This window comes from Spea bombifrons, chromosome 1 (assembly GCF_027358695.1).
Source record: "Spea bombifrons isolate aSpeBom1 chromosome 1, aSpeBom1.2.pri, whole genome shotgun sequence".
In the NCBI taxonomy this organism is placed as follows: Eukaryota; Metazoa; Chordata; class Amphibia; order Anura; family Pelobatidae; genus Spea; species Spea bombifrons.
Window position 1 is genome coordinate 163192572 of NC_071087.1, and position 25739 is coordinate 163218310.

Genomic DNA, 25739 nt, shown 5'->3' on the forward strand with positions numbered 1-25739 from the left:
ATGTGTGTTATTATTATTTATATATCGCCGTCATACTCCGCAGCGCTGTACAATGTGTGTTATTATTATTATTTATATATCACCGTCATACTCCGCAGCGCTGTACAATGTGTGTTATTATTATTTATATATCACTGTCATACTCCGCAGCGCTGTACAATGTGTGTTATTATTATTTATATATCGGTGTCATACTCCGTTAATAATTTAAAAAAAACAATAAAGTGAGCTACGTGTCACTGGCATTAATAACATTTTCAAGAGGTCCCTAAGAGGACCTCTAACCATTTAAAAAGAAAAAAAAAATACAAAAAATAAAACATTTTAAAAAATATATAAAAAAGATAAAAATAATTAAAAAAGAAAAAAAAACTTACATCCCATTGCCCCAACACTACATCTACCCAGTATAACCCTCCTGCCCCCGTTCACAACCCCCAAACCCGTTAAACCATAAGCATAAAAATTCCACAAATAATGTACACTTTATATGGAAAATCTATATAAATTAGGTATTTCTGAAATCAGGACCCCTGAATTGATAAACTTGGATGGGATTTCTGAAGAGGTGGATGCATGAGATGAGCTCTGCTGAGCTGCGAAGAGAAGCCCTGAACCTGTCCCGTTACCGCATTAACCCCTCAACTGTCCCGTTACCGTATTACGGTAATCAGTGGTCTATAAACTGTTTAATAAACTTTCCTATAAAGCTAATCAGAACCAGCACCAAGATGCATTACCGCCAAACGCCACTAGATGGCAGCGTCGGCACATTTCTAAATGTTCATTTATTAAAGGGGCAGTGCCATTCAATATTGCATTTGCCTTATTTGCCTGCATTTGCCTATTTAATTTGGCTTTAATAATGTGTGAATATTTTAACGTATCCAGTGAGCTTCTGTGACAGGAAGAACTTGGCTGCCCTGTATAATGTAACGTAGTTAATGGTTAATCAGTCGCCGCACCCATTGAACTTTACATTGTGCAGGGCCTTTCTGGAATTCCTTTATAGTGAAGAATAGTGAAGTGGAAACCACAAATGTCCTTGTTTGCCCTGAATCCCCTCAGTGTTGGACCCGCGATGGTTCTCAGCTCTGCGCAGAACGTTCTGTCCTTTTTCTTCCTCAGACTTCTGCTTCCTCTTAAGCTGCAGAGAGGGATTTTAGGGTCTTTCCCAAAGTCGTGTCTCTAAGGCTGCCGTGTGCACCCCCTCTCGTCCGCGCACGACATGCAGACCCCGCAGTCAGTGTGGTCTCGGTATTTATGTTTTGCCGACGACGCAATATGTGGTTCCAGTAAAAAAGTTTTATCTGAACAATGAAAGCAAATTAACGCCTACGGCGGTCCGCTCCACGTTTCTGTGTTTATCCTTCATCACATATAATAAAAAATAGATTCAACAATAATTAAATAAAACTAAAAGGTATATAAAGTCTAAACTATAATTTTTTTCATTCATTTATTTTTAAATGTAATAAATAAATGTAAAGTTACGTAGTAATATACCGTATATTACAGCACGATTCTCTCTAATATCACACCATCTAGTGGTGGTAGCGGGTAGTGCAGCCTCTTTGCTTGTCACATGGGCCGGCGTGACTTCTTCCCACTTTTCCGTAGGTTTTTGAAGACGTGTGGGCAGCGTCACTGTACAAAAATAATTATAAAATATATCAATACCGATATATTATCATGTTACGGATATGCCCAAATATATTGTAGAATTTTTGTTAAAATATTTATTTTTTACTGCTAAATTTAATTAGAAGTCTCATTCTTAATACTCCAGATCCACATAATGACTCCCCTGGAACGCTCGCTCGGTAAGAATGCTGCGCATGCGCTCCGGCAATCGGTGGATGTTTCAGGCTCATTCCCTGCAAACCAGGGGTTGAGAAAATGGGGTAAAAACATGGGGGGGGGTTCTGCTGGACCCCCCCCCTCCCTGCGTATGCCAGGAGGGATCACGAAAATGTAAAGGGGACGCAGCTATCCTATGCATTAACGTGTATATAATGGTTGGAGCGTCTCTTTGAAGTTTTGTGTAAGTGGAACAGCACCTTTAAAATAACACAATGCATGCGGGGGGGGTCTCAGAATTCTGGGGGTCAGCGCTGAGGAGGTCACTTGAGGAAAGGGGACTTCCATTGAATTGCTGTCATTTGTTTTGGAAATTTTGGAAAATGATCATTCATGAGAAAATCCTCCGGATTCCTCTGTTTACAAATAATGAATGCAGATAAAAAATCTCAAGTTCCAGGAAAAGTCTGAGGAGAAGCGTCTGGAAAACCGAGCGCGGAAAGTTATAGAAACGGCGGGAGAATCTCCAGCCTTCTACTGAGTTCAAGCCGTTGGCAGAGATTTAGGTAGAGAAGCTGCAGCTTTAAAGGGGGCCGGTCACTGATTTATCTATACATTATACAGGGGCCGGCTCGCTGATTTATCTATACATTATACAGGGGGGCCGGTCACTGATTTATCTATACATTATACAGGGGGCCGGTCACTGATTTATCTATACATTATACAGGGGGCCGGTCACTGATTTATCTATACATTATACAGGGGGCCGGTCACTGATTTAACTATACATTATACAGGGGCCGGTCACTGATTTATCTATACATTATACAGGGGGCCGGTCACTGATTTAACTATACATTATACAGGGGCCGGTCACTGATTTATCTATACATTATACAGGGGGCCGGTCACTGATTTATCTATACATTATACAGGGGGCCGGTCACTGATTTATTTATACATTATACAGGGGCCGGCTTGATAATTTATCTATACATTATACAGGGGCCGGTCACTGATTTATTTATACATTATACAGGGGCCGGCTTGATAATTTATCTATACATTATGCAGGGGCCGGTCACTGATTTATCTATACATTATACAGGGGGCCGGTCACTGATTTAACTATACATTATACAGGGTATAACCATTGTCACGGAGCTGGCTAGTCCGACCGACTACCTCCGCTGTCTTGTGCTCCCTTAGCCTGGGACAACACACTTTCCCCGGTTCCCCAGTCACTCGCCGAGACTCAGTGTAGGGTAAAACCAAACGAAGACTGATTTATTTCTCACACACAGGACTGGATATTTCCAGCAAAACACACATTTACATAAAACAAGATATTGGGACACAAACAACCCCCTTAATCTGCCTCCCACAGACAACAGGGGCAGTAACGGGATTAACAATACAATAGGTGGGGGAGACTGATTTATACATTAGACTAAAACAATGGCGGTCACTCCCTGGTGGCAGACCCTGGCTGTCTGCTGGAGATAATCCCCTCAGCCAGTGATGAGATGATACTGCTGGGGGTAGCCACAGAAGTCTTTACAAATCCAGGGCCCATCGTCAATAGGGAGGAGGCTGGCAGTCAGGCCTCTCCGGGGGTCCCAGTGATGGGGGCTTCCGTCACAACCATGTATAATGCATAATGTAAAGCGATATAAACAGCGATGCGGCTGCGACCTCCGTGACGAGAAAACTACAAACGAGCTGCAGATTTACTGACGAAAACCAGGCGATCCGCCAGCCCCGATAACGGGAACGCAAACATTCAAACGAAACGGCGAGACCGCGAAGCTGCGCTTTGGTCCGGACGCCAGGAATCAAATCCAACCTTTAATAAAAATAATTCATGATTCTGGAACTGGAATGAAACGCGGCTTCAGATAATTATGGCCAGAAGCTGTTAAAGAGTATAGAGTGTGCGTGAGGTGTAAGGGTGTCTCGTGTGTGCGGGGAAGGGGGGCAATTAACACCTCTAAATACCCCGATGTAGCAGCACACACACAGATACTTAAAGGGATTTACTTTACTGAAAGGGTGGTAGATAAACAGAGCAGCCTCCCAGCAGAAGTGGTAATAGCTAATAGTAGGCTGTTTTACAGCAGAAAAAAACAGGCAGACTAGACGGGCTGAAAGGGTCTGATCTGCCCTTCTAAAGCTAAAGAAATGTTATCCCCTTTCTATATATTCACCTCGATATGCTCCGCAACAGCAACAATATTTTTCTGAAGCCAAAACTTTTAACTTTTTTAATTTGTCTCCAAATCTCTTTTAATCAAAAAGATTAAAAACATGTATTTCCTGTATTTTCGGTAATGCAGTCATTTTTTTAAACACTTAGCGGGTTTTCTCCTTTTATTTGGAAAAGTCTTTTCCTGCGTTATATTATTTAATTTTTTATATTATATTTTATATTAAATTATTATATTATTATATTATATTTAACGTAATATTTCTATGTTCAAGAAAAAAAATGTCTTCCAGATGCTTGGAGTGAAAATAACGAGCGCTGCGGGGCAAAGATTGAGAAAAGTATTTTTCTGAATAAAAACAATCATCCGTCGATAAAACACACAAAAATATTTAAAAATGTGACATGTCGCCCCCAGCAGATACCATGTTATGCATAATTCCCCATAAAAAAACCCCCTTCCACTGCACTTCTCTTTTTCTTGGAAAACAAAGCAAATGTTAAATGAGAAATTCGATCTAAAAAAGTAAAAATATAATAATTTTGTATAAAAAAAAAAAATTCTGAACAAATAAAAAAAAAATACCTTCGAGTCTGGCATAAAATGAATAGCAATAATCAAAAATAAAGGCAAAGAAGCTGCCATGAAATGAATGTGAGATAAACGGCTACAATGTGTCAGGCCGAATCCTAGCGCTCAGCCCCACATACTCCGTGCCTTAAATGCCAATACAAATTCTGCATAAGTGTAAGCCCTTCTCCAAACGGTTCGCGCAGGTTGTCTTGGTTCTCTATGGATATATTACATGTACTCTGGTCTGCCCAGGGGACAAAGAGAAGGCTCCGGCGCTTTAAGGCCGCTGGCTGCATAAGGATGGCTGAAGCTATATAAAACAATAAATAATAATAATATGAGAGCCGGCACATTACATTTTTATGCTCAGCAGCAGACTGAATGATTACGCAGCAAGGTTAGCCAGCGGCCAGTCTAGGCCTAGTAAGCCTACCAGGGAACATCCAGCTATCCGGAGCCCTCCCTTTTCCGGGGCTAGCCCCAAATTGCAAAAGACACACCACTGCGGCAGGTCAGTGATATGAGTAGGGGAACAAGCAGGCTGTTTGGGTGTACATATAGCACAGGTAGGCTGTTTGGTGGCAAAGATGGCACATACAATCTGTTTGGGGACAAACATGGGACAGGCAAACCAGTTGTGGACAGAGATGGCACAGGCAAGCTGTTTGGGGGCACTGAAAATCTGTTGGGGACAAAGATAGCACAGGCAACCTGTTTGGGAGCAAAGATAGCACAGACAAGCTGTTTGGGAGCAAAGATAGCACAGACAAGCTGTTTTGGCACAATAATGACACATACAAGCTGTTTGGGGGCTCCGATTGCACTGATAAGCTGTTTGGTGGCAAGGATAGCACCGACAATCTGTTTGGGGACAAAGATTGCCCAGTCAAGCTGTTTTGGGGCACAGATAGCACAGGCAAGCTGTTTAGGGGCACTAATAAAGCTGCTGGGGACAACGATGGTACTGATAAGCTGCTGGGGACAACGATGGCACTGATAAGCTGTTTGGGGCAAAGATGGCATTGATAAGCTGTTTGGGGCAGCTTTTGGGGGTTCAGGGCAATTTTTCGCACCAGGGCCTTGTGGTTTCTGTTTAGACCCTTGAATGAGGGTTACAGTGGAAACAGAGAAGAACTTGGAGCCCATTTAGTGTTGCGATGTCCTGCTTACTCTCAATTTTACCTTTTAACTGAAATTGCACATAACGGGGAATTACCAGCGTAAATAATACTGATTCCAATATTCATCTATTAACAATGAGAAGACGCTTCTCATTCACCATGTCGGTTTAGGATTAAACTACAGAAAATGACCCAAAACATTAAATAATAATCATCATCATAATAATTAATAATAAAATATCCTAAGTTCTCATTTGTTGTAGAAAAATAATTTTACAATTAAACAAGTAAATACGGGAGGAAAATAAAATAACAAGTTTGGAGTCGAGGGGGGTATTTGAGGATATGTGAGGAGAACGGTTAAAATAGGCTGGTTACACGGAAGACCTTTGATCGCCCCCCTTAGGAGAAAATGTTTGATTTCAGCAAAATTAGAAGATCGATGCCACGCCAATCTTGGTTATAAACACATCAAATATTATTCATCTTTAACCCCTTAATGACAAAGCCCGTACATGTACGGCTCAAAATGCATTGTTTACAGTAGGTTTAGGGACCGCCCATTGTCCTTAAGGGGTTAAAAATGTTACATGTCGCCCCCGGCCGATATCAGCCTGCGCATCATTCCTCGTAAAAAAAAATTCTCTTCTCCTTTTCTTGGAAAACAAAGCAAGTGCTAAATCAGAAATTCGATGTAAAGAAAAGAAAATAAAAGATATTGAGCTCAAAACGCACAGCCTCTCAGCCTCTTTTTAAGACATTTGAGATATAAAGTGCTCTTTATTCCTATCCTTCAAACAATAATCCCTGCTGCTGTATTTCAGTCGCTCGTCTACCTCTTAGCCCTGAAGGGGTTAAGCATCTAGAGCTAATCAGCAGAATTTACAGAGTCCAAAAATAATACTTTCTCTTCCAGAAACCGATTTGGCGCCGCGTCCCGTCCTATCCCAGAAACGTGAGCTTTGGTTACATTCAGATTTCCTTATTGTTTCCCGGCGTCTGCCGTCCAGCTGAATGATCAGAGTTTTGGGAAACTGCCCAAAAAAATCACTCAGCGCAGCGGCGGACTCACCACGGAGTCCAAAAAATATTACTTATACAACTGAGTCTTTACAGCAGGAGAAACTGGCAACTAGACGGGGGCCGAATGGGGGCCGATCCGCAGCGGGTTCTATGTTTCTACCAATTATAATAAAGGGTCTGCGCCAAATGCACATTGGAAGTGTTAAAATCATATATATATACATACACATATATACATACATACATTCATACACACGCACACACACAAACATACACATACATTCACACGCACACAAACATTTACACATACACACACACTGCGAAGGAGCACTTGTTATATACAGGGCAGGCCTGTGGGGGCCACCGCTGTAGTGCCCCCTCCCATCATCATACCCAGAGCCCCTCTGTCCCCTCCTTCACATCTCTCTTTCCTCCCTCGTGCAGTTCAGGTATAGATCAAATAAGGAACACAGCGACACACAGCAGGTATAGATCAACTGAATAAAACCCTGTATTCGCAGGTATAGAGTAAATAAATAAGACAAGGAAACGTAGCATTGCAGGTATGGAGCGACTGAAAAATCACACACAAACTCTGCACTGAAGGTATGGATCAAATAAATAATGCATGGGAACCATAACCTGCGGGCATAGATCACAGGTCACACACCCCAGAGGCCAGCCCTGGCCCCCAGATTGCACGCATAGTGCTTGCCTGGCCCCCAGATTACATCCACACACTTGCTTGCCATAACACATACTTGCCTTAAGATACTCTCTCTCCCCTTTCTAAGAATGTCTCCCCATTATCTCTTCATCTCTTCAATCTACCCCCTTTCTTATTACCCCCTCTACATCTTCAATTTCTCATAATTTTCGCCCTTCTCTTTGATCCCCGTTTTTTCATTTTTTCTCACATTTCTCTTTTTCTGTTCTTTCTCTTCCTCTCTCACCCCTTTTTTTTGATCTCTCCGTTGTCCTTATCTCCTCACCCTTCCTCTTTATCGTTCATCACCTTTCTCTTTATTTCTTCTCTTTCTGTCCCAATGTTTCCTTATCCCCACCCTTTCCGTTTATCTTCTATCCTCTTTCTCTATATCTCTCCTGCTTTTTTAATCGCATTCGGCATCACGGATGTTATTATTAATAAAATGGTTGATGTCAGGGACTGCGAGAAATATTTTTTTTCTTGGCGTTTATAACAAAAGTGGGTTATTTTGCCGTCTTCTGGTTCATCTAACATGGGTTTGTGAAATGGTTGAACTTGATGGTTCCACCTAATTTTAACCTAATTAACCATGTTTTTGAAATTCAATAAACTTTTAGACTTCAAAGGGTTTCAGGGGCAGTAGAAATTGGGGACAGAAGCCTCGATAAGGGGACCATGACAGTGGGGGGCATCCGATCACCCTACAGATTATTCTGATTGGGTTGACCTCCGACAGCCTCTTATGATTGGCGGGAGCAGAGCATTATTGTATTGCGCGTGCGTATGCGCGATATACCCACTGCCAACCAGCTCCAGTGCTGTTTCGCACGCATGATCCGGGAGGTCTGGCGGGACCCCCACGCACATGCGCATTAATGCTCCCATAGATTTGATTATCACATGGTACCCAGATGAACGCATTCTGGCGAATCCGTGGGGAAAATGATAATTTGTATATTTCAGTGACTTTACCCTTTAACCCATTAGAAACAATGTATTGTGTACGGGGTTTGTCATTAAGGGGTTAATTCACTGGTAGAGTTAAAAAGAAAATAAAAGCACACAAAAAAAACAAAAAAAACATTTTTGTTGCCCAATTTGTAGAATAATAACGGAAGAGGAAACTGAGGAGATATTCAGTAAACGTAAAACCTTAATCCAGTTATTGAAATAAAGGAAACCCCCACGCGTTCCCAGAGTGAAATCTTTTTCTTTACCTAAATCTGATTTTTCATGATAAACACTCGATTTTTGGCCAAGAACGTGTAAAAAGACAATAGCGCGCTGACCTTAATGAGATCGTTCAGTAAAAGTTTTTTGTTGTCAGAAAGTCCAATCCCTTCATCGGGTTTTAGTCCAGAGAAGCTCGTGGTGGCTTTTAGTGAAGCGACGTCCATAATAAGATGTAGAGCCGCATATGCCTGGAGACCTCAGAGGTCCCTTCTTCAGTAGATATTGTAGGACCCTTCATTGGAATCCAACTCAAGCTGTAAGCCGCTCCCTGGACCCCACCTGCATTGTTTTAGTAGACTGCGCGTGAGCCGCTCGAGCTAGAGATTGTTACCAACCAAGCAGCGATATAAGCCATGTGATGGGGAAACAAGATGGCGGCTTCAACGTACAGGACTACAGGGAACATATTATTAATACATGCATTGTGCATGGACTCCAATGCATTTTACTTCCTGTGTTTTGTCTTCCTTCCCTGGCTGTCTACAATTAAAGCAGGAAGTGTACTTAAGTATGCTTCCTGCACATGCTCCAGAACACTCCCATTGAAGTAAAGGAGAGCTTAGCTCCTGTTGGCTGTAGTGGCAACCAATCACATGTCTCCTATCTGCTTAACAAGCGTACATGGTTTTGGCTCCACTACTTCCATTGACTTGAAGTGCGCTGCAGCGCATGCGCAGGAAGTGTACTCCAGTATGCGTTCTGCTTACACTTCCTGCTTTCAGTTGGGAAGGAGTAAAATGGGACGGCCATTACACTCCAATATCTAAAGAATGCACCAATGTGCATGCAGTAAAATCTATCGAGATCCATGCAGGAGGGACTCCAAGATACTAAAAAAAAAAGAATATTTTCAATATTGTCAAATTTAATGTTTTTCCACGCTTTCACCCCTCTTTTGTAACAGCGCTACTCAATCGGCTGGCGCTCGAGGTATGAGACGTGGAATCGGGAAGCATCTGCGAAATAACAGTAACATGCCGCTTGCTTTCTTCTGGCCTGCTTCGTGTCCTCGGTCCGTGGCGGGGCGATTGGAATTGCCCCTAGATATATTTGTAATGACCTCAGGGCATCTTTCCAGCCAACGCTTCCATTAAAAAGTCATCGGCTCGTATTCATTTCACTTCTCGTGTCTGGACTTCTTCCGGCTCCTTAATAAATGGGTAATGAGCGGCTGCCCGGACCCGTCCGGTATGTCCATGGAGCGATAGAGGACATCTTTTGGTTTCATGCATTTATCCACTTGGTCCACTCAGCGCTCGTCACCGTGGTTAATCCGCTCCGCAAACACAATAGATGGGCCAAAATATAAAGTTTTCACGCAGCTGCATATCAGCCGTTTGTATGATTCTCGCTCTGTTATCCGACCCCCGATCTACTAAACCCCCCGACTCCTTTTCATACTGCCTGTGGGGAACAATAGAATGGCTCAGTCTTAATCACCCAGTCGGACTCTCTGACTAATGAAAGTCTATGGAAGGAGGAATGGACTTCATTAGCATTACCATGAAGCCACATTCTATGTTTGCCAGAACGTTCCATTGTTCTCCAGCTGACGGGATGTCCTATTGGTCGACTTTGTCCGCCACCCTGTATGCCAGCGGTTAAACTTCTGCTAATGTCGGGCCTCATGTCCTGCTTCCCTGGCCTTCGCGTTATCCGAATGCATTGCTTTCTGCCTGCATGGAACGCGTCCATAGCTGCGTGGAACATTGGATAATTCCGGAATGAGGTTCTACAAAATGAGTAAAATGTAACGGGGCCGACGGTTCTGTTCTGCCAGCAAATTCTATGTCGACGAGACCAGCGACTGATTAATGTCTGAGTCCTTACAGCAGGAACAGATCTGCCGGCTAATACTCTGTATCCATCACCGTATCTATATAGAGTTATTATCCTTTGCTGTAATTTATCACATTTTAGCCATTTTCAAGTCCTTGACCGCTATAATATGTAAGAAAAAAACGCTGACGCGTAATTTTCGCATTAATGAAATATAAATAACGGCGTTCATTTCGGTGTAAAGTGCATTGCGTGACTTTTTAAGAGTAAAACGACTTCTGCTGAAAGCAGTTTCTCTTCCTCATCCCCCCCCACAGAAACGGCCACTCATTGTTTATGGCCCGGCGCCCGTTCACTATTACATAGACCGATATCTGCTGATAACGCACGCATCTCATATCCATTATACATTCTCTAAACACTGAAATGAGCCCCCATCTACTAACCCCTGTGACAGGGCCAGGCTAGCTGGCTCATGTGTCATATGAAGTTTAGCAGGGTCACGGAGCACTTTTGTGTCCGGTTCCGTATACCGTGACCCGGTAATATTTTATATTGTGTATTATTGTGTAACCGGCCCAGAGACTGATGTGGCTTCAGCTCCAGCCTTCAAAGAGACGATCCTATAATCTGGCTGGGGCTTCTAATCAGCCAACACAGCCCGGTCTGCCCAGACGGCACCCGCACTACAGGGGGGATAACACAGGTGGGGGAACCCATTGTATCCCTTAATCCCCTCACCTGATGCATCCCCTGTACACTGATGGGATTTGTGAGGGGATGTGGCTGATGGGATTGGGGGTTGGGTTCGGTGCACATAGCATTGAGATTGTATATAAATTCTGTGTGTTTGTAATAAAGAGTGCTTCTTGGTTGACTACGAATGGTGGTCTGGATGATCCGTGGATAGCTGAGTGCTATCCGTATGAGGGACTGACTGGTGATTCCTCAGCCCTCAAACAGGGGGACCCAGCCTTGGGTACGGTGACCCTGTAACATTGGTGGCAGCGGTGGGATGAATCCTACGACTTGGGTGAAATCCAAACCACCAACTGGGATTGCAGACGAGAGACACCAAGAGAGCTCCTGGAGGCTTGTAGCAAAGGAAAGGCTACTCTGATTGCGGACTGCAGAGAGATGGACCGGCACCAGGATGCCCCAGAGGAGATCCTCCGACTGAGTGCTCTACAAAAGAACATTCTATGGCACTTATCGCTGTACCCAGGAGGGGCTACATCGGAGCAAGTGACGGCGGTGATTAAAATGTGTCACCAGGAACTGAGCCAGAGTGGGTCTGTATCTCCCAGACTAGGGGAACAGGACACCAAAATATTGCACCAGGATATCCAATCCTTCCGAGAACCAGAGGATGAGATAGACCAGGTTACAGCCGAGGTGTGTGAGCTGGAACACCAGCAATGGCAGTTAGAGTCTGCGGCCCCAGACTGGAGGGATGATTTCTCCCATCCCCACTTTGAAACGTACTGGGCACAATACTGGACAATGTGGGATATACGAGTTCCACTCCTGGGGGAGAACCCGTTGCCGGAGTGGGAAGACGAATTGAGGGGTCTCATATATGCAGAGCTCGACCTCCAGAGCCGCTACCAGGGATTCTCCCAGCAGTTAGAAGGTGAAGACCACAGCGACCCTCTGATGCTGTATAGCCCCGTCGACCCAGGACTGATATATGATGCCTTCCAATTTGACTCGTCCTTCGGAAGCCCCTGCCAGTACCGCAGGGATACAATCTGGGACAACCGTGCAGAAGTCCTGGTTTATGCTATTCCCCCCGAGCTGGAGGCTGTTATGAATTGCCTGGTCCAAGATGAATGGCAGCTCGAGAGGGACTATAAAGAATTGCTGCGGAGAGTGGAGCTCCAGGAGTTACAAGGAGACTGGAAGCATGATACTACAACTTGCGGGAGTGGGACCGAGGTCCTCGCCAGCAAGAAGAAGCGGAGGAGGAAGCCAAAAGCTCCAACCCAAGTGCTCACCAACAACCCTGGCTGCTCTACCCCGGCAGAAGAGATGACTGTCCCCACCGCCCGAGTAAGTGGCACAATCCCCCTCACCAAACCCCTAGCTATGCCCGTAGAAGCCAGTGCCCCAGACTGTCCTCCTGATTTCCCGAGTGTCCTGGAAGAAGCCCGGGTCACTGCCCCAGAGGTTCCCTATGAAGTCCCCGGTGACCCGGTAGAGGCACCGTTCCCCGACTTAGCGAGGGCGCCAGAGGGGCTGCCGAGTTCCCTGGGTCCTTTCAGTAGCCTGGCGCAGGCCCTGGTTCCTATCCCTGTGTTCTCCGAAGTGTTCTCCGATTCCCTGAGTATCCTGGGAGAAGCCCAGGTCCCTATCCCTATGTATCCCCCTTGTCTCCCTGAGATTACCGCAGAGCTGTTTGGTTCTGCGTGCGCCCCTGAGAATACCTGTGACCTGAGAGAGGTACCGGCTCCTGAACTAGTAAGGACGCCGAAGGGGCTGTGTACTTTCCTAGGTCCTTCCGGTGACCTAATACAGGCACCAGGTCTAGTCTCCGAAGTGATCCCTGGTTCCCCAAGTGTCCTGGTAGAAGCTCAGGTCACTGTCCCAGAGTGTTCCTCTGACTCTCCCCGTGCCCAGGCAGAGGCACCTGTCCCAGAGAGGAATATCGAGGGTCTGCTTAACCCTCCCGGTGGTCCAGTATTGGCACCTGTCCCTGCCCCGGAGTATTCCCCTGGGTCCCCTGAGTACCCCGCAGAGCTGCTTAGCTCGCCCAATAACCCCGTAAGGACACCCGTTCCTGTCCCAGAGTGTCCCCTAGGTCACTCCAGTGTCCAGGTAGAGGCCTCTCTTACTACCTCTACGTGTTTCCCTGGTTCCCTGAGTGCCCCTAGCCCGATCAGCAGGGCTTTCCTTCCATGCAACTGCCCTGGCCTGGCAGCTGCCCCAGACTCAGTTCCCAAGACTAGGGAGCAAGAGTCCCCAGGTGGCCCTCTTACCCCGGTGAGGGGGATGGCCATGTGCCCCCGGCTGAGCTGGGACCGCCCTCCAATTCACAGAGAACTACTGACTATCTTTTTGGGCAACCAGGGCCCTGGCCCACCTTCTATGGATGCTTCTGACAAAGGGGGCCATGAACTAAGGCCTGCACCTTTTGAACTTTATCCACTCGGACAGCCTGCAGCAGACCCGTGTGGATCTGCCTGGTCTGCCGGACCGTTGGTCAAGGGGGAGATCTGTGACAGGGCCAGGCTAGCTGGCTCATGTGTCATATGAAGTTTAGCAGGGTCACGGAGCACTTTTGTGTCCGGTTCCGTATACCGTGACCCGGTAATATTTTATATTGTGTATTATTGTGTAACCGGCCCAGAGACTGATGTGGCTTCAGCTCCAGCCTTCAAAGAGACGATCCTATAATCTGGCTGGGGCTTCTAATCAGCCAACACAGCCCGGTCTGCCCAGACGGCACCCGCACTACAGGGGGGATAACACAGGTGGGGGAACCCATTGTATCCCTTAATCCCCTCACCTGATGCATCCCCTGTATACTGATGGGATTTGTGAGGGGATGTGGCTGATGGGATTGGGGGTTGGGTTCGGTGCACATAGCATTGAGATTGTATATAAATTCTGTGTGTTTGTAATAAAGAGTGCTTCTTGGTTGACTACGAATGGTGGTCTGGATGATCCGTGGATAGCTGAGTGCTATCCGTATGAGGGTCTGACTGGTGATTCCTCAGCCCTCAAACAGGGGGACCCAGCCTTGGGTACGGTGACCCTGTAACAACCCCCCCGCCCTGTCTCCTTATCATACTGCCTGTGGGGAACAATAGAATGGCCCAGTCTTAATCACCCGCTGACTCCAAACAGCATAATGATGCTATCTTTGTCCCAAACTGCTTAACAATGCCAACCTTGTCCACTGTATACAACGCGGGGGGTTATATTACTGTATACAGCGCTGGGGGTTATATTACTGTATACAGCGCTGGGGGGTTATATTACTGTATACAGTGCTGGGTGTTATATTACTGTATACAGCACTGGGGGTTATATTACTGTATACAGTGCTGGGGGTTATATTACTGTATACAGCGCTGGGGGTTATATTACTGTATACAGAGCTGGGGGGTTATATTAATGTATACAGCACTGGGGGTTATATTACTGTATACAGCGCTGGGGGGGTTATATTACTGTATACAGCACTGGGGGTTATATTACTGTATACAGCGCTGGGGGTTATATTACTGTATACAGCGCTGGGGGTTATATTACTGTATACAGCGCTGGGGGTTATATTACTGTATATAGCGCTGGGGGGTTATATTACTGTATACAGTGCTGGGGGGGTTATATTACTGTATACAGCGCTGGGGGTTATATTACTGTATACAGCGCTGGGGGTTATATTACTGTATACAGCGCTGGGGGTATATTACTGTATACAGTGCTTGGGGGTTATATTACTGTATACAGCGCTGGGGGTTATATTACTGTATACAGCGCTGGGGGTTATATTACTGTATATAGCGCTGGGGGGTTATATTACTGTATACAGCGCTGGGGGGTTATATTACTGTATACAGTGCTGGGGTTATATTACTGTATACAGCGCTGGGGGTTATATTACTGTATACAGCGCTGGGGGTTATATTACTGTATATAGCGCTGGGGGGGTTATATTACTGTATACAGCGCTGGGGGTTATATTACTGTATACAGCGCTGGGGGTTATTACTGTATACAGCGCTGGGGGTTATATTACTGTATACAGCGCTGGGGGTTATATTACTGTATACAGCGCTGGGGGTTATATTACTGTATAGAGTGCTGGGGGGTTATATTACTGTATACAGCGCTGGGGGGTTATTACTGTATACAGCGCTGGGGGTTATATTACTGTATACAGTGCTGGGGGTTATATTACTGTATACAGCGCTGGGGGTTATATTACTGTATACAGTGCTGGGGGTTATATTACTGTATACAGCGCTGGGGGTTATATTACTGTATATAGCGCTGGGGGGTTATATTACTGTATACAGTGCTGGGGTTATATTACTGTATACAGCGCTGGGGGTTATATTACTGTATACAGCTCTGGGGGGTTATATTACTGTATACAGCGCTGGGGGTTATATTACTGTATACAGCGCTGGGGGTTATATTACTGTATACAGTGCTGGGGGTTATATTACTGTATACAGCGCTGGGGGTTATATTACTGTATACAGAGCTGGGGGGTTATATTAATGTATACAGCACTGGGGGTTATATTACTGTATACAGCGCTGGGGGGGTTATATTACTGTATACAGCACTGGGGGTTATATTACTGTATACAGCGCTGGGGGTTATATTAATGTATACAGCGCTGGGGGGTTATATTACTGTATACAGCGCTGGGGGTTATATTACTGTATACAGCGCTGGGGGTTATATTACTGTATACAGCGCTGGGGGGTTATTACTGTATACAGCGCTGGGGGTTATATTACTGTATACAGCGCTGGGGGTTATATTACTGTATACAGCGCTGGGGGTTATATTACTGTATACAGCGCTGGGGGGTTATATTACTGTATACAGCGCTGGGGGTTATATTACTGTATACAGCGCTGGGGGGGTATATTACTGTATACAGCGCTGAGGGGTTATATTACTGTATACAGCGCCGGGGGGGTATATTACTGTATACAGTGCTGGGGGGGTATATTACTGTATACAGTGCTGGGGGTTATATTACTGTATACAGTGCTGGGGGTTATATTACTGTATACAGCACTGGGGGGTTATATTACTGTATACAGCGCTGGGGGTTATATTACTGTATACAGCGCTGGGGGTTATATTACTGTATACAGCTCTGGGGGTTATATTACTGTATATAGCGCTGGGGGGGTTATATTACTGTATACAGCGCTGGGGGTTATATTACTGTATACAGCGCTGGGGGTTATTACTGTATACAGCGCTGGGGGTTATATTACTGTATACAGCGCTGGGGGTTATATTACTGTATAGAGTGCTGGGGGGTTATATTACTGTATACAGCGCTGGGGGGTTATTACTGTATACAGCGCTGGGGGTTATATTACTGTATACAGTGCTGGGGGTTATATTACTGTATACAGCGCTGGGGGTTATATTACTGTATACAGTGCTGGGGGTTATATTACTGTATACAGCGCTGGGGGTTATATTACTGTATATAGCGCTGGGGGGTTATATTACTGTATACAGCGCTGGGGGTTATATTACTGTATACAGCGCTGGGGGTTATATTACTGTATACAGCGCTGGGGGGTTATATTACTGTATACAGCGCTGGGGGTTATATTACTGTATACAGCGCTGGGGGGGTATATTACTGTATACAGCGCTGAGGTGTTATATTACTGTATACAGCGCCGGGGGGTTATATTACTGTATACAGTGCTGGGGGGGTATATTACTGTATACAGTGCTGGGGGTTATATTACTGTATACAGTGCTGGGGGTTATATTACTGTATACAGCACTGGGGGGTTATATTACTGTATACAGCGCTGGGGGTTATATTACTGTATACAGCGCTGGGGGTTATATTACTGTATACAGCGCTGGGGGGTTATATTACTGTATACAGCGCCGGGGGGTTATATTACTGTATACAGTGCTGGGGGGGTATATTACTGTATACAGCGCTGGGGGGGTTAATGAACATCGTTTACTAAACCTTAATAAAGAAAATTAGAAATCGTTTGAAAAAATGTTTTTGCCTGATTAATAATAAAGGGTTTTGTTTTTCCATCATTTATCGGGGATTTTTGAGGCGTTGTTGCTCTCCGTGAATCTCCACAACATGACGTTACATTCTAAGAAAAAAATAAAAATAAATGTAACTAAAAAAGATGTTTCTTCAAGCAAAAAAAACATTCTTGTAACTCTATAATTAAACGCACAACAAAGTTTAGAGATCGCTGGGACTCCTGGAATAGGAAAAAATAATTGCAAAATAATCCAAAAAAATAAAAAATCCTATTTCTTCTTCGCAATAATATCCGGTGCAGAAAAAAAAAAAAAAAGTGCCTTGACGTGGCGGGGGAGCTTAATTATGCTTTGGCCAATTCATATAACCGAAACCTCTCATTTATATTATGTTTATATATTTGTTGCCAACTTTATTAGGGTGAGAAGCGCAGACAGTTTTTTTTTTTTTTTTTATATAGGATGTTCTCGGACCCCACGGCGGGGAGGATTGTAAACACGCCAGAGAGCGAGGAAAGTCCCTGGAAACGCTTCCTGCGCTGTGACCTCGTCCCGAAATTTGTTACGGCAGGAAAAGATAATTAAACAGAGGAGTTCGGGGCGGAATAAATGTCCGGCAGCGAGTGTTACTTACCTGATATCCCAGCAATGCCCATTTACCCACTGCAAACCAGTCCTGATTCACACCGAGCATACACGTCCTAACATAAAAACAACCACAGAACCTGCCGGCAGATCGGCCCCATCCGGCCCCCGTCAAGTCACCTGTTTCTCCTGCTGTAAACACTCAAACCTTAATCAGTCGTTGGCCTCGTCTTAGATTCAGGAGCCGTATGTCTATCCCATGCGTGTTTAATACCCTTGCTGTATTACCATCTACCACCTCTGCTGGGAGGCTGTTCCATTTGTCCAGTACCCTTTCAATAAAGTAAAAGTTTTATTTCCATCTAGGCCTCTGACCGTCTAGTTTTTGATTAAGGCCTCTTGAAATAAAGTAAATATCCTTTGTTATGAGACAAGCAGGGCTTTTTTTTAACCATCCCCATATATATATATTTAGCATTTAATGCAGCAAAAGAAAAACAAAAACAAAAATTTGAATTTCTCACGGTTTTACCCGTTATAAGTTATACCCGGCTGATGCTAAAAAAAAGGGCACTTTAAAAAATGTTTTCTTTTTTTTTTGTCTTATTTTTTGGAAACAGCCCCAGCCCTCAACCCCCCATCCCCCCCCCCGGCTGGGATTTTAACCTACAGGGAAATTAGAAAGTGAGTTTTTTTTAGTTTTTTATTATTATTATTTGGTGTTTGGGACTATAAGCGTAACGGCAGCGACACGGTCCAAATCCGCTTTACAAAAGCATTGTTAATAAAAAAACAACCCAAACGAACTCAAAAAGTAATTCCACCACTTTTCAAGCAGCCGTTTCCTCGCCGACATCCTACAAAGAGCGCGTCAAAAAAAAAAAAAAACTGTGTATTTTTGGCAAACTTTTTTGATAAAACGTTATTTTCAGCGACGTTCCCCAAGTACAGAAACACCCCGTTAACAGAGCTTTTATGTTTTGGAGAACGTAATGAGGTTGAACCCCCCCCCCCCAAAAAACTTTATTTTTAACGAATTTTGCCAATTTAGCGCATTCTTATGAATGAATACGATATCAGTAATATTGATGATTTTTGTTGGGTTGGTGGGAAGGTTTTTTTATTTCTACCGGGAGGGGGATAGGATTACTTTATTACAGAGATATTTTACCCTTAATTTATTTTTCACTTAAAAAAAAAAATTATAATAAAAAAAAACCCACCGCACAATGATGTCATGATTGTGCCTTTAAATATTTATTGGCTTTTTTTTATTATGTTTTTACACAGGCACGGAAGTGACCTATTGAATTGCAAGCTCTTTTTCGAAATGGTCCTATACATAGATAAAAAACTACCAATAAAAATGAATGCAGGCTTTAAAAAAAATAAAAAAAAAAAGTGTCATAATGGATGTCGTTTTTTTTTTTAGTATTTTTTAATCCTCTCTTTTGCAAAAGAAAATGTTTTTCAGGCTGTTTTGGGGAATAAAAAACTGTTTACCTTGCCGGCGCCGCGGAAATAGTAGCGTTTTTAATTTGTTAACGGTAACTTTTGCCAAAACTAATACTCGGTCCGGGGTTCCGGGGTTCATTTCACGGGAATGTCAGAGCGGATCTGTCACTTTACCAAATTCCACGTTTTACAGCTCATTTTCTTAAATAAACCTACCCAGAATGACAAATAACTTTATTATAAACCCCCCCTTTATTTTTATACAATGGGAGCAGCCAGGTTCACTTCCTGTTCTGGGGATCTGCAGGATTATTCCTCCCCGTTAAGTTATCTCTTCCCTTGTTGTTAAGTTCCTGATTGTTGCTGATTGGTTCAGGCAGTCTTTGTAATGGTGGGGGAGGGGAGAGAACTCTAGGACAGGAAATGAATTGGAAATACCATTTTTTGCCACCTTTTGCCATACAAAATCTCATTTTTTTGTATTTTACACAAAATATCTGTCTTTTATTGTAACTTATCTTACAGAAATACAAGAAACAAAAACTGTCTGCGCTTCTCACCCTAATAAAGTTGGCAACAAATATATAAACATAATATAAATGAGAGGTTTTGGTTATATGAATTGGCCAAAGCATAATTAAGCTCACCCGCCACGTCAAGGCACACTCTCAATAGGGTGAGAACCGACTCTCACCTCCTATATAGTGGGCACACAAAGCAGTTTATACGGCTACCAAAACCTTATTAATGTGTTGGGGGAGGTGCAATTAAACCTCCTCCCCATTAACCCCTGGACAGCAAGCTGCAACCAGACTGATGAGGAGCCAACAACCTCAAATATGTGCAAACAGGGAAAAGAAAAAATGTCGGTGCGCTAAGCTAGTCTCAGGCTCAAATAATACAAATGTGTAATACGAGGCCTACCAAACAGGTGTAAGCATGCTGCAAGAAACAGTGTATGGCTGTACAATGTATACAAGAAACAAAAACTGTCTGCGCTTCTCACCCTAATAAAGTTGGCAACAAATATATAAACATAATATAAATGAGAGGTTTTGGTTATATGAATTGGCCAAAGCATAATTAAGCTCACCCGCCACGTCAAGGCGCACTCTCAATAGGGTGAGAACCGACTCTCACCTCCTATATAGCGGGCACACAAAGCAGTTTATACGGCTACCAAAACCTTATTAATGTGTTGGGGGAGGTGCAATTAAACCTCCTCCCCATTAACCCCTGGACAGCAAGCTGCAACCAGACTGATGAGGAGCCAACAACCTCAAATATGTGCAAACAGGGAAAAGAAAAAATGTCGGTGCGCTAAGCTAGTCTCAGGCTCAAATAATACAAATGTGTAATACGAGGCCTACCAAACAGGTGTAAGCATGCTGCAAGAAACAGTGTATGGCTGTACAATGTATACAAAAAACCCAACACTGTCTGCGCTTCTTACCCTAATAAAGTTGGCAACAAATATATAAACATAATATAAATGAGAGGTTTTGGTTCTATGAATTGGCCAAAGCATAATTAAGCTCACCCGCCACGTCAAGGCGCACTCTCAATAGGGTGAGAACCGACTCTCACCTCCTACATCAAAGTCCCTGTTGGTGTAATGGGCAGGCGTCCCAATACTTTTGGCCATGTGGTGTATTATTATATAGATATATATTAGATATTATTATATATATTTGGGTGATTTCATGTTTTTTTAGTGACCCTGCAGACCCTGTATATTAAAATGTGAAATATTTTTTTCCTTTTCTGTCTTTATTTCTGGGAAAAGAAAAAATGTCGGTGCGCTAAGCTAGTCTCAGGCTCAAATAATACAAATGTGTAATACGAGGCCTACCAAACAGGTGTAAGCATGCTGCAAGAAACAGTGTATTGGCTGTACAATGTATACAAAAAACAAAAACTGTCTGCGCTTCTTTATTTCTGGAGCGACCATTTTTTTGGGGCTCCATAGCGGAAGGATAAAGGATTTCTTCTACGGTCAAAGAACACAAACGGCTTTATAAAAGTCGCCTTTATTAAAAAAAACCCAAAAAACCCAAAATCGCGTTCAAAGATCATTTTACAATCATAAAAAAAATAAAAAATTATTAACGTTACGCAGTCGGGCGCGGGGGGGGCAAGATGCGGGGTGCCTGGGCAATGGAGGGCAAAACATAAAATCTGCCAGAAGAGCAGCCTAAAGCTTAGATTCACGAGCCACTCATGATTATATTAGCCCCTACCGCTTCTGCTGGGAGGCTGTTCCACATATATTGTGTTTCTAAAGCACCAAACATACCCCATTCCCGCAGGTAAAGCTTACGTTAGACACAACGCTCATCCCATGTAATATGTATAATATATAATCACAGATATAATGTATAAAGTATGGATATATAGTTACTCTGCTGTAACCGTCACTCGAATGTATCTACAGCGCCTGGCTTTCTAAAAAACAAAAATTAACGCTTTTTGGGAAATTTCACTTCATTTTTCTTTCTTGTTTTCTTTCTTTTGGCTATTTAATAGTTATCTGATATATGACATCATAACACAAGTCCTGGCATCATCAGAATAAAAAATAATAGCTATGTTTTTATTAATTATTAAGAATTCACGATTCTTCGCCTATAAAGCTACAATTCATTCCATGCTGCGTAATTGTAATTAATAATATTGTCACACGGTGCGGGGGCTGGGGGCAACCACACCAAATAATTGGGGGGGCGAGGCGGCCAACAAATGATGGAAAAAAAAATATAAAAAATAGTTTAAAAATTTTTAAAAATTCAACATTAAAGTATTAGCCATGTATTTATTTTAAAGAGTCGGGAGTGTGCGTTAACCCCTTATATAGCTGTAAAAAAAAATGATTTCTGAGCCCGGCTGACGCGTCTTCCTGGTTTTGGCGGCCGTGGAGATGCCTGCGCTGAATCCCGGCACCTGGTGCCGCCGTCCCCCGGTGGGGGGGGGGGGCTGTTAGGCTGATCGGATCTCGCAGCTTTGGTTGTGACGCTTTTTCTATGGGAAAGAAAACAGAAATTGAGATTTATGGATTTATTTCTCAAAAGATTTTTCTTGTATATCTATCCCGGCTTTCATTACCGAAAATGAGCTCTTCTGGACCGGAAAATCCCAATTTTAAGTCTAATTATTTTTTTTTGAAAATGTGAAGTTATTGTTAATTCCGCATAAAGTTCACATTTGCCAGAAAAAAATAAAAAGCATTTTAACAGGAAAGAATAAAATGACAGATCTGCTAAGTGCCCCACTGGACTGCTTTATGGCGATGCTAATGAAGTCCGTTCCTCCATAGACTTTCATTAGTCAGGGAGTCCGGCTGGGTGATTAAGACTGAGCCATTCTATTGTCCCCCACAGGCAGTATGATAAGGAGTCGGGGGGTTTAGTAGATCGGGGGTCAGATAACAGAGTGAGAATCATACAAACGGCTGATATGCAGCTGCCTGAAAACTTTATATTATGGGGCAAAAAACTACAACTGGGGTAAAAAGATAACAGAGGAATATTTATGGAAATTTATTTTTTACCGGATAAAAAAGTTGGTGGGGGATCCGCTTTGATTCCACTTTTCTTGACTTTAATGAAAGCCTAAACTGTGGCATTTACTTATAAATAAAGGATGTCGGTAACCGGATGGAGATTTCTCACCCGTGCTCTGCGGCGTTGGACGTCCTCCATTATGTTTTTGACCCACTCGACGTGGTGGGGAACGCAGAGGTGTCTGTTCCTACGAGTGACCAGCCTGAGAGAGGGGGAAACGCTCATTATTATTCATTATCCTTTCTTTAAATACAGTCAGCAATCCCCCAGCGCTTCGTACAGTCCCTACGTTCCAAACGAAAACTGACAGACTAAGTCGATTAGAGCGCCGGCCGGCGTCGGATACACGTTTATTATTCACATGAACCCCACCAATTCTATACAACGTTACCCGGACGGGGCGCCAAACAAACACTATATACAGAGAAAGTCTAAAGGGTACGAGCGTGTAATCAGCGACGGAAGTGGCGCGGCCTGAGGGTGATAAGAGTGTTTATCCGTCTTTCTATGAACGGCGCAATAAATCCAATCACAGGGCAGGTGCCGGGGTTTCAGTGATTACGCCATTTAATGGCGGGATTATTAATTACCCAATAAAAATATGGTTAAATGATATAAAGTTTATACAGAAAGTTAACTTATTGGTATTATTAATAATAATAATAATAATAATAATACTATTTAGAAAAAAAAATAAAAAAAATATTTAGAATTAAGAAAATATTATTCTATTAATTATTCTTGACTTTTTAAACTTAATTTATTTGGAAAATAGAATAGAGGGTACTTTGTAAGCAAAAAAAATACAAATTAAAAAGAAGTAAAATTAAATATGAGTTATTTGTTAGAAGAGATTGCTTGATATGGATAAAGTTTTATGTATTAACAGATAAAAACATCTGATTTATGTACATCTTAACTTCCTGTTCTCTGCATGATTATTCCTCCCCATTGAGTTATGGCTCTTATTATTGTTTTGCTAGGGAAGTAGAAGGGATGATGCTAGTACCGCGTTTCCCGGATTTCATGGCTCTCGTTGAGTTTTTCGGGGGGTGACGTCACTCCGGGGGCGCGGATGGATTTTATTTGCGTTAAACTTACACGACGGCCTTGATGCTGCAGCCGCTGGACTCGTCCTGCAGGAAAAAGTGTTTGACGTTCTGTCGGGGAATGACTTTGTTTTTGACTCTCAGGCAGCAGTCGGACGGAGAAACGTTGGCCCCGGACACTGCAATGAAATCAGCAAAGAATTTATGACGCGGACGGAAATAAAAACAGCTCAGTGATGATGTCATAGGGCATTAAATTCAAGGGGGGGCTCCGGCCATCACAAGCCCTTTAATGCATATAACGGGTGAGGGGTCCCTTTAAATTTGTGTGCGGTCCCCTTAGAAATGTTTGGAGGGATTCCGCAGAGCCCCCCGTATGTATTCGCCTCTTTTCTGTGATATACCCACCGCCGGCCCACCCCAGCACTGGCCCTAAAAGGGTTCCACGGGGGTCCTAATGAGACCACCCGGTGCAAATGTCCCAAAAGCAACAAGTAGCCAATCAGGGATGTGGAATGGGACTACAGAGGGGGGTTATCTTGTGCTTTGATTGGTCAGGCCTGATCGCCGGCAGGTTCTAAGTTTCTAAATTGATACTTTTTATCAGGCCGGTACAAAAGTGACATAAACTTTTGGCACCTCGGAGGTCTCTTCTTCAGATGGAATGGCAGATTAAAGAGTGAAGACATGCCTAGTGGACAGTTTTTCTAGAAAGAGACAGCGGTGTCATCGGTTATGGCCTTATGTTAATACTCGGCACCACGGTCTCTTTCTATTCATGTCGTATACGTTTACGATTTAGTCTTCTGTTCCAAGAAGGGACCTCCGAGACCTCTTTTTCTCGGCCTAATAAAAGGTATCACCTGCAACTTTAAATTCCTGTATCTAAACAAACCAAACAGCATTTCAGCAACCAAATTAACCCTTTATTTATTAAACCACGGGGGTGGCGGGGCAAATCTAATTCCGTAACATTTTGTTTTTGGTTTTTTATTACACTTTAATTTACACTTTTTATTTACAAAAAAAATACCATAACCTGATATTATTCCTCATATAAAAGGCATTTGGTGCATTCAAGGAAAATGTACAGTGCTACGGAATTTGATGGCGCTATATAAAACAATAAATAATAATATTAAGAATAATAATAAAATGTTTAGCAACAAAATTAATTTCTATGCAATTTTTGTCTATATGAAAGACCAAGAAAAATGCATGAAAAAAACAACCAAAAATAAAAAAAAACCCGACTTGCACTGCAGATAAACAACAGATAAAATCTGGCAGCAAAATGATACATAAAAAATAATCCAGCGACAGAATTCTAAAACACAAAAGTCAGCAAAATCATACAATACGAAAAAAATAAAAAAAAATATAAAATCTGGCTGCAAAATTAGAAAAAAAAATTAAAAAAAAATCTAAAAAAAAAAAGTTGGAAAATAGAGACTTTGCATACAAAACAACCCCAAAAAACCTTGAGATACTGCTGCGCTGTAGGCTGCAGGTTACCCGCTTACCTTCATTTATTGCCCACAGGGACAGAACGATCAGACAGGCGAGAGGCAGCGGGGATGCCATGTCTGGACCAGGTTGTGCCGGCGACGACGGGTTATTGCCTCCTGCTCCCTTTCCCTGCTTCTGTCCCCTATTTATGGTACTTGGTTTTAACTCTCACTTTCACTTCTGCATCTTGGCCCCCCCCCACCCCCCCACACACTCACTCAAACTCAACTTCACAATTGCTGGTATCCCCCTGACATCTTCTAATCCCAAGTCCAAAATTTCCCTTTTCATGTACAAACAACTCCCCCTCCCACATAAACTTCGCCCAGTTCCTTATCAACTACATTCACATGTTAATAAATCCCTTTTCTTCTTATTTTAGTTTTTTCTCCCCAGTACTG

The 25739-nt window shown here is 43.3% G+C and overlaps 1 protein-coding gene across 1 annotated transcript; it reads right to left on the reverse strand.

Annotated features, from left to right (window-relative positions):
* Positions 1-22172: 22172 nt before the first annotated feature.
* Positions 22173-25462, reverse strand: LOC128467212 (C-C motif chemokine 19-like). The gene is made up of 4 exons (XM_053448774.1): positions 25353-25462; positions 23882-24008; positions 22889-22982; positions 22173-22238 (listed from the first exon to the last, which is right to left on the reverse strand). The coding sequence occupies exons 1-4, from the start codon at positions 25411-25413 to the stop codon at positions 22197-22199; spliced, it is 324 nt and encodes a 107-aa protein (XP_053304749.1). The 5' UTR covers positions 25414-25462; the 3' UTR covers positions 22173-22196.
* Positions 25463-25739: the final 277 nt, after the last annotated feature.

What these genes read in the sequence shown, in the direction of transcription:
- LOC128467212 (XM_053448774.1), bottom strand. Translation starts at nt 25,413, where the DNA reads ATGGCATCCCCGCTGCCTCTCGCCTGTCTGATCGTTCTGTCCCTGTGG. An exon ending in CCTGTGGGCAATAAATGAAG is followed by an intron (nt 24,009 to 25,352) that starts GTAAGCGGGTAA and finishes ATTTCATTGCAG; the next exon opens with TGTCCGGGGCCAACGTTTCT. An exon ending in TGCAGCATCAAGGCCGTCGT is followed by an intron (nt 22,983 to 23,881) that starts GTAAGTTTAACG and finishes CCCCTCTCTCAG; the next exon opens with GCTGGTCACTCGTAGGAACA.